At 63.7% G+C, this 11,419-nt stretch overlaps 2 protein-coding genes across 3 annotated transcripts in view; both read left to right on the top strand.

Moving 5' to 3' along the window:
- Window positions 1-18: 18 nt before the first annotated feature.
- DNAJC27 (DnaJ heat shock protein family (Hsp40) member C27) lies at window positions 19-6,301 on the top strand. Of its 2 annotated transcripts, none has more exons than XM_026041170.1 (7): window positions 19-105; window positions 960-1,042; window positions 1,144-1,213; window positions 1,638-1,802; window positions 2,692-2,814; window positions 3,416-3,576; window positions 4,417-6,301. In XM_026041170.1, the coding sequence occupies exons 1-7, from the start codon at window positions 19-21 to the stop codon at window positions 4,547-4,549; spliced, it is 822 nt and encodes a 273-aa protein (XP_025896955.1). In that variant the 3' UTR covers window positions 4,550-6,301. The 2 variants fall into 2 exon arrangements, with proteins under 2 accessions (XP_025896955.1, XP_025896963.1); XM_026041178.1 differs by lacking the exon at window positions 19-105 and adding an exon at window positions 560-811.
- A 1,383-nt stretch (window positions 6,302-7,684) lies between these two features.
- The window catches only part of ADCY3 (adenylate cyclase 3), an 11,414-nt gene continuing 7,679 nt past the window's right edge, over window positions 7,685-11,419 (top strand). The window contains exons 1-2 of the mRNA XM_026041051.1: window positions 7,685-8,359; window positions 10,136-10,285. Coding sequence (XP_025896836.1) covers window positions 7,685-8,359; window positions 10,136-10,285 — 825 coding nt within the window. The remainder of the gene's footprint in view (window positions 8,360-10,135; window positions 10,286-11,419) is intronic.

Below are 11,419 nucleotides of genomic sequence, written 5' to 3'. Positions count from 1 at the left end.
GGCCGCGGCGGGGCCGCCATGGAGGCGAACGCGGCCAAGCGCAAGGAGCCGCGCAAGTCGCTGCGCATCAAAGTCATCTCCATGGGCAACGCGGAGGTGGGCAAGGTGAGGCGGGCGGGGATTGGCGGGCGCCTCGTGACGGACAGCGCCGCGGGTCAATGGCGGAACGCGGCCCGCCGGCGAGCGCGCCCATTGGCCGCGGCGCACGGGACTGCGGCGGCGCGGCAGCCAATGGGCTTCGCGCGCGAGGCTCCGGCGCGGTGAGGCGAAGAGGGAGGGAAGGTGGGTGCGTGATTGACAGCATGGGAGGCGGGGCTCTCCTTCGGCAGCGCGCTCTGATTGGGCAGCASGCAGGGAGGGGCGGGGCGATGCGGCGGGTGTCATGGCGGGCGCGAGGGGCCTCGTTGAGCGCGGCTCCATCTTCCCCCATGGCAAAAGGAGGCGGGGGACGAGGCGGGACGGGCCGGAGCGGTCTCGTGGGCGCCGTCCGGGCCGCCAGAGCGGCCTCGGAGCTCGCCCCGGCCTCGGAGCCCGCCATGGCGGAGAGCCGGGCTCCGCRGCCCCGGTGGCGGCCAAGGACGGGCTTTAGAACCGAGTTTATCCCCTGTGCCAGGCGGCCTATGGGCCTGTGAGGTGAAAGCGGCCGGGCCTGCCCTGAGTGCCCCTGTGTTCTGCCCAGCCCCAGTGCCACCCCCGTGCCAGGCACTCGAGCACCATCCTCAGCCCTTAGCAGGGGAGGAGCAACAAAGGCTCAGGCAGCGCCTGGGCCGCTGATTTTCCCCTGTCAGGAATGAAACTCATCCCAGCGAAGGTGAAGGGATTGATTGGTTGGCTTAAGGGCGTAATTAATGTTCCTGTAGCTTTCCACCCAGCCGGGGGCTGGCGGCAAGTTCAGCATTAAGGTGCCTCCCGTTCCCACCGGGCAGTGCCCTCCCGCTCAAACCCTCCGTCTCTTGCAGAGCTGCATTATAAAGCGCTACTGTGAGAAGAGGTTCGTTCCCAAGTACCTGGCGACCATTGGCATCGACTACGGCGTCACCAAGTGAGTTCTGCAGCGGTGGGGACAGGAGGGCCCCATGGGGCAGAGGGCCGAGCGAGGCCGGGCTGTGCAGCACCCAGAGCCCGTCCCGCTTCTCCTTTCAGGGTGCAGATCAGGGACCGGGAGATCAAGGTGAACATCTTTGACATGGCCGGGCACCCCTTCTTCTACGAGGTAAGGCAGACACGGCCCTTGGCAGCCTCTGGTGAGGGTGAAGAGCCTTTAGTGCAAAATGTGTGTGTAAAAACAGTGTGGATCCCCTCGGTGCATCCTGTTGGTGGTTGGGCTTAGGGTTAGTAATGCCAGGAGTTGGCCTATGATCCCCGGTCCTGTTGCTGCTGGCACCTGGGCACATGAGCCCTGAGGTTGGCAGCCCTAGCCCAGCTGCTGCCCCCTAAACAGCCCCCCGCCACACACACATCCCTATGGGAATCACTGGACCAGCCTCTGTTCACAGGCGACCAGCCCCTTTTCTCCCCTTATCCTGCTGTTTCCTCACCCTGCAAAGCGCCAGTGTCCAGGGCCGGGCTCTCCTGCCAGGCCCCGTGCTCTCCACCTGGCTGTCACTGGTGCCACCACCCTCCGTGTGTCCCCGCAGGTGAGGAACGAGTTCTACAAGGACACGCAGGGGGTCATCCTGGTCTACGATGTGGGGCAGAAGGATTCCTTTGACGCGCTGGATGGCTGGCTCGCCGAGATGAAGCAGGAGCTGGGTCCCCATGGGAACATGGAGAACGTCGTCTTCGTTGTCTGCGCCAACAAGGTGGGTCGTGCCCAGGGGCTGGGCTCTGAGGAACCGGCTGTGCTCCGGCTGTGCCCAAGCTGTTGAGCTGCAGCTGCAGCACAAGAAGAGCCSTTAGGTGGCAAGGGAGATTTTCTGTACTGCCATTTAGAGGGACCTGGACAGGCTGGAGAGTTGGGCAGAGAGGAACCTCATGAGGTTCAACAGGGACAAGTGCTGCTCCTGGGCAGGAATAACCACAGGCACCAGGAAAGATCAGAGGTCGACCTGCTGGAGAGCAGCCCCGCAGAGAGGGACCTKGGAGYCCTGGGGACACCAAGTCACCCGTGGGGCAGCAGRGCCCTSRTGGCCAAGGAGGCCAGTGGGCTCCTGGCTGCATCCGGAGGCCGTTGGCAGCAGGGCAGGGAGGGGATCCTGCCCCTCTGCTCAGCTCTGCGGAGGCCAAAGCTGGAGCGTTGGGGGCAGCTCTGGGCTCCCCAGGACAAGGGGGCCGTGGAGCTGCTGGAGAGGGGCCAGCGCAGAGCACCAGGGCTGAGGAAGGGCCTGGAGCCTGTAGGGAGAAGACCAAACCCTACAAACCTGTCTGGATGCGCCCGGGTGCCCCGTGCTCTGGGTGTCCCTGCTGGAGCAGACTGCACTGGATGATCTCTAGGGGTCCCTTCCAACCTCAGCCATCCTGGGATTTAGTGTAAGAGCYAAATCTCTGTTTGAGGAGGACTTGCAGGCCACATCTCAGCAGGATTTTGAGAACTTTGTAGGCGTGCAGGAATGGGAAGAGAAATCCAGTAGATCCAACTGGGATCTCCTGGACTAGAGGAGCTGTCAGAGGGCTTTTTCTGTGCTTCCATTGCTTGCTGCTGTCCGTGCAGAGCCGGCCTGTGCTCTCACCTCTCCGTTTTATCCCGTCTAGATCGACTGCACCAAGCACCGCAGCGTGGACGAAAGCGAGGGGCGGCTCTGGGCGGAAAGCCGCGGCTTCCTTTATTTCGAGACTTCGGCRCAGACGGGAGAAGGCATCAACGAGATGTTCCAGGTAACTTGGAATTAGAGTGATGAGGGCCGGGCACCGTGCTGAGCACGGGTTTGATGGTAGAATATCCTCTGAACTCGCTGCCCGCATCCCACAAACGGGTCTCAAAGGTGCCTTCCCAATGAAACAGCACGCCGAGAAAGTGCAGCTTTTTAGCTCAAGGTTAGTGCTAGTCCTCCCAGTCCCRTGGGGGCCCTGGCATCGTGTTGCTGGGAACTGATGATCCCTCCTGCTCCCCTGGGAACGCGGTGCAGAGATGCCCCCCCCATCCCTTCAGGTGCAGCACTGAGCTGGACGGGATGTGAGATGAGCACAGAGCCACTTGGGGGTGGTCTGGCCTCTTCCTCAGCCTGTCCCGTGGTCCCAGCATGGGCCAGAGCTCCCTTTCCCTGGGTGTCCCAGCACCTCCTGAGCCCACGTGCTGGGCAAGGGCCTGTGGACGTCCSCTGCAAACGCTCGTCCAAACGCTGTGGACATTGTGCAAACGCTCCCTCTTGTGTCCGATGATGARCCAGCAGCCAGCGAGGGCGGCGGGGACTCGGGCCACCCTCTCTGCCTCTGCTTTTGCGATGCTGCCTCCTTGATCGCTCCCCTGCATCCCCAGACCTTCTACTCGGCCATCATCGACCTGTGTGACAACGGTGGGAAGCGGCCCCCGTCCAGCGTGGCCGTTGGCTTCACCAAGGAGCAGGCGGATGCCATCCGCAGGATCCGCAACAGCAAGGACAGCTGGGACATGCTGGGCGTCAAACCCGGGGCCACGAGGTGAGGGAGGCTGCGGGTTCACCACGGCACCCGGAAACTCTCTGYCCCTGCAGCTGCAGGCCCCTTGCAGCTGTGATTTTTGAGCGTGCTGAGACACACGCCTTGGTTTGTCCCTCGGCCGGGCACAGGCTGTTTGTTCCTAACCGCAAAGCTGAGGCAATTCAGAGGAAACCCTCTGCCCAGAGCACCACGTTTCCCCTTTTAACAGAGAGACAGAATTAGGGCAAGGGGGAAGTGATGGACTGGGGAGCTTCTGCCTTGCTGGCTGCCCAGTTTTGTGTCTTTCCTCCAGGCTGAGCCGCCTCTGGTTCCTCGCTGCCAGATGTGCTAAGAGCAGCTCTGTCTTCCTCGTTCTCCACATCTGGAGAAGCTTTTAGGCTGCTGCCCACGTTACCCAGAAGGGGGATTGACATTCCAGTTCTTCCACCTGGAAGCAGTATTCCCACGAGAGGAGCTTTCCCTTGGCTTCCTCAGAGGACCGTTAGCCAGTTGGAATTGGTCATTGCCTGGGTTGGGATCTCCCCCTTCTGCTGTGTGACTTGGGCAGCTGGAACAGCCCCCCGGAGCTGTTCCTCTCTTTGGGCTCTCTGAAACATGAGGAATCCCTGTGTTGGAGCAGCGCTGCCGCCGTGCAGAGCTGCTCCCTTTCCCTCTCCCGTGGTGACTGCACATGGAGAAACACCCCGTGTGCTTCGTTTTAGCCCCTTCTCCCCAAGCCCCAGCGAGGGAAGGCTCCAAAAGTGTCATCAAAAAGCGGGTTCCTGTCCCCGCTCCGCTCTCGCTGCAGGACGAGGCTGGCCCGGCCTGCGCGGGTGCCCTCACTGTCCCCTTGTCTCCTAGGGACGAGGTGAACAAAGCCTACAGGAAGCTGGCCGTGCTGCTGCACCCCGACAAGTGCGTGGCGCCGGGCAGCGAGGACGCCTTCAAAGCCGTGGTGAACGCCCGCACCGCCCTGCTCAAGAACATCAAGTAGGGGCCAAGGGGCTGCCCCCGCTGGACGCCTTCCCGCCAGCTCCCCGGCAGCCGCGTGTCCGCAGGGAAGCCCTTTTCCCCTCCGCACTCCTGGATYGGATGTGGATGCTCCGAGCACTGGCGCTGCCCGCTGGGCCACATCCGAGCGTGGTCCCCTTGGCATGTGGCCCCACGAGCACAGAGGAGGAGAGAGGGACCTCGGGTCGTGGTTAGCAGAAGCAGCGCTGAGAGCAGCAGGTTTCCTGCCTTCCCGGCCACCTTTTCCTTCCTGGGATGCGGATGGCTGGAGTGAGAGCCACGTGTGACCCCAAATGCCGCCCTTGCTGTGCCCCCCTTGCTGGGGCTGCCTCGGGGCTCCCCCAAGCACCCCCTCTTGCCAGAGGCCTCGTCGCCAGCCACACCTGCCCCTTGCTTTCCTTGCATCCGTTGGGAATGAGTGAAGGGACCTGGGCCAAGCCTCATCCCAAGGCCGAGTGTCCCGTTCCTCCCTGGCCGGTGCCCTTCCTCCTGGGGCTGCCGCGGTGCTGAGAACGGTCCCACCTCCTGATCCCAGCATGGAGCCTCCTACGGCTGCCTCCTCCCGTGTCCCCGAGCCACGCAGGGCACGGAGGGTCCCGGGGGCTGCCCCTGCTCTCCTGGCCYTCCGCTCGCCCTGTATCGCCCTGCTTTGCAGGTGGGGTCCCTCTCTGCCTCCCCAGTCAGCAGCTGGGGCCGGCTGGCTCCATCCCAACACACAGTCCCAGTTTTCTCTGCATGTTCATGCTGGGYGCCCCAAGAAGGAGATGCGGAGGGTTGAGACTTGGCTGTCGCGCTGCTGAGGGAGGGCAGAGGTCCGGGCYCCTGGAGAGCAAACAGGAGGCGCCTTTAGCGCCCACAGTTTCAGCAGCCCCCCCTTTATTTATTTACTGCTGTGCACTTGGCAAGAAAGACACCACGTCATGAAGTGAAAGGCRCTGAGTGTATTTTCGTGTGCTGCATGAGGACACTAAGTTATAGAAAGCCACCGAGTGCATGTGCRTGGCCCCGAGCCCTGTCCCAAGCGCATCCCGTTCAGGAGCGTTTTCTCCCATGCTCAGTGCAATTTTCTTTCACTCCAGGGCAGCTTTTCTGTATGGCCTTTTCCAAACCTTTTGGGAATCAACACCCAACACCCCCTTTTTGGCAGCAAACGCCAAGCAAGAGTTTGGAAGGCAGCATCATTTGCTGGCTCAGGTGCCAGGGTGCTGGGAGGCACCTCTTGCTTCTCCACCGGAGAAACATCCGAAGGGAGACGTTGCTCCAAAAGGTTCATATTTAAAATAGTTTTATTTTATCCTGCCCCGGATGTTTTCAGAGCTGGGCTGGGGCATGTGAGCGGACGTGGGAGCTGCAGCGAGTCCCGCTGAGTCCCGGCTGCTCCTGGAGGCTCCGGAGCTTCTGGAAACCTCCCCGCTTGCCTAGCGAAGGAAACCGCCCGCTCCCGCCTTCAAAGCCCTTTTCCTGCACTTTGTTTTTCCGTGGAGGAGGGTGAATAATCCCGCTGCTGAATGGTGCRCTTGACTTGGAGGGAGAGGCCTTGGCTTCGAGGCCTCCTGGGTTCCTGTCGGCTCTCCAGGACGCCTGGGCCCTTCCTGGCCGCTCCTTGCAGAAAAGCTGTTTGCTGCTCAGGTGGCTCCGCGTGCCGGGCCRGGCTTTTCTCCCGCCTGTTTACAGAGCTCCTAGGATGTGCAGACATGACTGTGTCACGTCCAGCAAAGCCAGCGACCTTCTGAGCTGTGTTATTTTTATAAATTAAAGCCCCTTTGGAACAGAGGAGGCCCCGCAAGCCGTCCTGCCCCTGTTAATGTTTAATTGCCCTTGGACTCGCTCCTCCTGCCCGGCCAGGGCTGGCGGAGGCCGGCGGGGAAGAGCTGCCCCTGAGGGTGACGGTGGCGGCCGAGGAGCTCGGTGGGAGCGGGAATGAGGGCAGGGAGCAGCCGGGGAGCCCAGGGGGACCTGTCAGCCCATGGAGCATCCAAGGGGCCCCATCCTGCCCGGAATCCGGCTCCTTGCTCTTCCCGCTGCGCCGGCTGCCTCCCACCGAGGTCTCCATGCGGGTCCTGCTGCCTACGTGCCCGTGCTGCAGCGAGGGCCCCGGGATGCACATCCCAAGCAGGTTGCCGATCCCGGCCAGAGTGGGAGTTTGCATCCCAAGGCGCAGCTTGGAGCTGCCTCCGAGGGCTCCGGCRCGGGAAGGTCTCGGCAGTGACCGGAGCTCCGTGCAGCTGCCGGGSGCTTCTGCTGGGACGAGTTGTCCGAGCAACGTGTGACCATCCAGGCGCTGCCGCCCRAGGCTCCTACCCTGCAAGGCGCCCAGGCCGTGCCCGGGGGCATAACCCACCTGCAAGGTGAGCRACCACCTACCCCAGTGACCACCCGGTCCCGTTTTGTGCCACCAAACTGCCCCTCGGCGGGTGTCGCATCCTGGGGAGCCTGGCGTGAACGCAGGCAGGCTAAGAGCCCCCCATCCTGCATGCTGCYGCCCCAGGTGCTCATTGGGGTATTAATTACGCGCTGCAGCAATTAACCTCCTGCAGAAGCAGCTGAGGTTGCCCTGGGCCCCGTGGGGACGGCGGTGCCCGGGGACATCRGAAGGGGATGAAGTGTTTTGGGTGGCTCCACGTGGCTTCTGCACCCAGGGTGCTAACCCGGGGGGTCCCTGCTCCTGGCCAAGCCATGAGGAACCCTGGAGCACCCGTGTCCCTGTGGCTCCCACGGGGAACGGTGTGGGTGTGGGGACAGGGACCACATCCTCCCGCTCCGCGTGCCCCAGGTGCTGCGGGGAGCTCGGTGGCATCCCGGCGCCGCAAGGGTTACGCGGGCGCGGGAGGCGGGGACGCGGCGGCGCCGGCGCGGGGTCCCGCACCCCGCCATCAGCAGCACTTGCCTTTCTCATACCCCCCCCGCAACATTCCCCCCTATTGCTGTTACCCCGCGAGCGCAGGGCAGGGCCCAGCGGGGCCCGCGGCCGTCCCCGAGCGGCGGCTCCGCTCTCGCCTTGGCCGCGCTGGCAGCCTGGCAGCGGGGCGGGCGCCGCGGCACTCAGCCCGGCCCCCGCGCCGCCGCGATGCTCCGCTGAGCGCCGCCGCTCCGGCCTCGCCGCCGCGGGGCCGCCGACATGCCGCGCGCCCGCGACTTCGCCGAGCCCGAGTACTCGGCCGACTGCTCGGCCGACTACTCGGTGAGCCTGCCGTCGGACGCGGAGCGCGCCGCGGGCCGCGCGCACGAGGTCACCGTGCGCCGCTCGGGGCCCTGCCTCTGCCTGCCCCGCTTCATGCGCCTCACCTTCGCGCCCGCCTCCTTGGAGACCCTCTACCAGACCTACTTCCGACGGCAGCGCCACGACACGCTGCTGGTGCTCGTGGTCTTCGCCGCCCTCTTCGACGTCTACGTGCTGGCCACGTGCGCGGCGGTGGCGGCGGCCGAGCGGCTGGCCCCGGCGCTGGCCGCCGCCGCCGGCCTGGCCGCCCAGGCGCTGCTCTTCGGCCTCTGCAAGTCGGGGCTGCTGCCCGAGCGCGCCGCGCGCCGCTTCCTGCCCTACGTGCTCTGGGCGCTCATCCTGGCGCAGCTCTTCGGCTACCTGGGCCTGGGCGCCGGGCGCCGCCACGAGCCCGCCGACACCGTGGGCTGGCAGGCCTTCTTCGTCTTCTCCTTCTTCCTCACGCTGCCGCTGCGCCTGGCGCCCATCGTGCTCCTCACGGCCGCCTCGTGCGGCCTCCACACGCTCGTGCTCGGCGTCGCCGTGGCCCAGCAGCACCAGGGCGCCCTGGACCAGGGCGCTCTGCTGCGGCAGGTACGGGGGCGCGCGGCGGGGCGGCGGGCGCGGGGGGCACCCGCTTCTGTGCTGCACCCTGGGGTACCTTCTGAGCAAGGAGTGGTCCTTTGTCCCAGAGTCTTCTCCCTTGGTCTTCTTTGGGGTCCATCCTGAACCAGGAATGGTCCTTCCTCCCAGGGCCTTCTATGGTCTTCCTTGGGGTACGTCCTGAGCCAGGAGTGGTCCTTCTCCCCTTGTCCTTCTCCCGTGGTCTTCCTTGGGGTACATCCTGAGCCAGGAGTGGTCCTTCTCCCCTTGTCCTTCTCCCTTGGTCTTCCTTGGGGTCCATCCTGAACCTGGAGTGGTCCTTCTCCCCTTGTCCTTCTGCCATGGTCTTCCTTGGGGTACATCCTGAGCCAGGAGTGGTCCTTTCCCCTTGTCCTTCTTCCATGCTCCACTGTGGGGTACGTCCTGAGCAAGGACTGGTCCTTCTCCCTGCAGATTTCTCCTCTGTGGGGTCCATCCTCAACCAGGACTGGTCCTTCTCCCCACAGATTTCTCCTCTATAGGGTCCAACCTGAACCAGGGTGTTCCTTCTCCCCATGGACTTCTCTTGTAGTCCTCCATGGGGTCCATCCTACACCAGGAATGGTCCTTCTCCCCTTGTCCTTCTCCCGTGCTCCACCATTTGGCCCCATCCTGAACCAGGGATGGTCCTTCTCCCCATGGACTTCTCCTCCATGGGTCCATCCTGAACCAGGAGTGATCCTTCTCCCCATGTCTTTCTCCCATGGTATTCCTTGGGGTGCACCCTAAACCAGGCCTCGTCCTACAGCCCGTAACCTTCTCCCGTGGGGTCCTTGCCCATCCCTGAAGCCCAAATTCCCAAAACATCTCCATTCCCAAAACATTCTCAATTCCCAAAACATCCCCATTCAGCAGTAGCTGGAAGGAGCCCAGATCAGGCCTTCCTTCAACCTCACAAATGGGCTTTTCCAGGAAAAAAGGAGCAGCTGGGACACAGTGTCCTCACATGGGGCTGGAGGCTAGTGTGTTTTGGGGCAGCTTGCGTGCTTTTTGCTTTAATTTTTTTGCAAAAACAGGCAGCAAACGACCCAAAAGGAGGAGGCCCGGGGAGCAACCGGGGAGAGCCCGGCATGCCGGGCATCCAGCATCCCTTTTCCCTTGGGAACCTGGTGATGCTCCGCTCCACATCCCAGCTGCAAGGGCRAAAGCAGCCGCATCCCGGCTTTGCTCCCGAGCCAGGATTCAAACCTTGTCCCATCCATCCGACGTGGGAAAAGCTCCGGAGAGCCGGGACGGCCGCGCCGGGCGTTTTCCCATGGCATGGAGAGCACGGAGAGCCGGGATGAGCCCTGGCAACGCAGCGCCTCCGTGGCCGCCTGCTCCGAGAGGAACACGACGTCCCGAAATAAACCCCGGGCGCCTCGGGAGCGCAGGCGGCCGCCGGGAACGGCTATTAATAGGGTCCGGGCCGCTCCTYGCTAAGGAGAAACGCCGGTAGCCGGCATCCTGCCCGTTGCCGTGGCGACGTGGCGGCTGTTGGGCAACAGCCGCGGCTGGGTGTTGTTGGGGGGGGCGGTCACCAGCGCGGCCTCCCCGTCATCCTGCAGCTCTGGGYTCCCYGGGACAAGGGGCACGTCATCCCACGTGTCCTGAGGGTGCTTCCACGTGTGGCAACCACTATCTGAAGACACGGATGGACAGACTCCCGCTATTATCCTTGGGCAGGGGGGTCTTGGTGGGTTCTCCCGGGTTTTTGTCCCAATCCCCAGCGCTCTTCCCTCCGCGCAGATCCTCTCCAACGTTGCCATCTACCTGTGCGCCATCACCGTGGGCACCATGTCCTACTACATGGCGGACCGCAAGCACCGCAAGGCCTTCCTGGAGGCGCGCCAGTCGCTCGAGGTGAAGCTCAACCTGGAGGAGCAGAGCCAGCAGCAGGTAGGGGTTGGCACCAGCACCCGGAGCCTCGATTCCCCCCGGGAGCCCGGCTGGCAACGCCGAGAGCCGCTTTGCACCCGCATGCCCGCTGCCGTGAATTAGATGTGTGATCGGAAAGGGTGTTTGCAGCAGGGTTGTGAGGCTCGGGATACGTCTAGGGCCTTATCTAGGCCCTTATCTGGGGCCTCTCGCTCGGCTCTTATCTGCTCGCTGGCTCCGGCGCCCGGGCAAGCTGCTCCCAGTGGCAACGGGGCCATGCAATGCAGCCCTCGCTGCACTCAGGGGGCTGAATGGCAAAAAAAAGGGTGCTCGCAGGGTCACGAGAGTCAGATTGTTATTGTTTTTGCTATTATTATTATTATTATTATTATTATTATTATTATTATTATTATTATTATTATTTTCCTAGGGATTTGGGTTTATAAAAAGCACTGCCCCGCCCGCAGGGTGAAGGGAGGCTCCGGGCGGGAGCTGCTCTGCAAAAGGGAATTTGGCAGCACATCCACCACCTCCAGCCAGGGAGCTTCCCCCCTTTCCTGCTTGCAAAAAAATCCCGGGAATGGCCTGGGCAAAAATACCCGGGAATTGTCTGGGAAAAGAGGGGACAGGGAGGCCGGAGGCGGCGCCCGCTGCCAGCATCAGCACCAGGGCCCCATGTTGCCATGGCAGCCCCAGCCGCCATCCCACRGCTCTTCCCAGCCTTTCCCGACGGATCCGGGGGCGGGATGGCGCTGCCCCGCGCCCGCCGCAGCCCTCGGGCACCCCGTGSCCCCCTCGCTGCGAGGGAAAACCCTCGGCTCCCGATGGAAGAGGGCACCGGGCGCCGGGGCCGGGTGCCCGCGGCGGCGCGTGGCGCTCGCTCCGCAATCCCTGTTGTGGTTACGAGCGGTGCCCGAGGGGCCGCCGGGAGCCRCGAGCGGGATGGGGGCCCCGCGAGACGCGCTGCCGTCCCGGCCGTGCGTCATCCCCCTGCTCCTGCATCACATCCTGAATCCCTGCCCGCACCCGGGATCCTGGCGGCCAGGATCTGGGGGCTTGGGAATGTCGCTCGGCCTCTCTCTGCTTCCTCAAGGGGAGGAAAGCACTTTCTGCACCATGCACCTGTGCCATGCACTTGCACCTTGCATTTGCACC

The sequence above is a fragment of the Nothoprocta perdicaria genome, unplaced genomic scaffold (assembly GCF_003342845.1).
Source record: "Nothoprocta perdicaria isolate Ctin4 unplaced genomic scaffold, notPer1 scaffold_101, whole genome shotgun sequence".
NCBI lineage: Eukaryota > Metazoa > Chordata > Aves > Tinamiformes > Tinamidae > Nothoprocta > Nothoprocta perdicaria.
The sequence above is the reverse complement of the archived record's forward strand: the minus strand, read 5'-3'. Positions and strand labels throughout refer to the sequence as shown.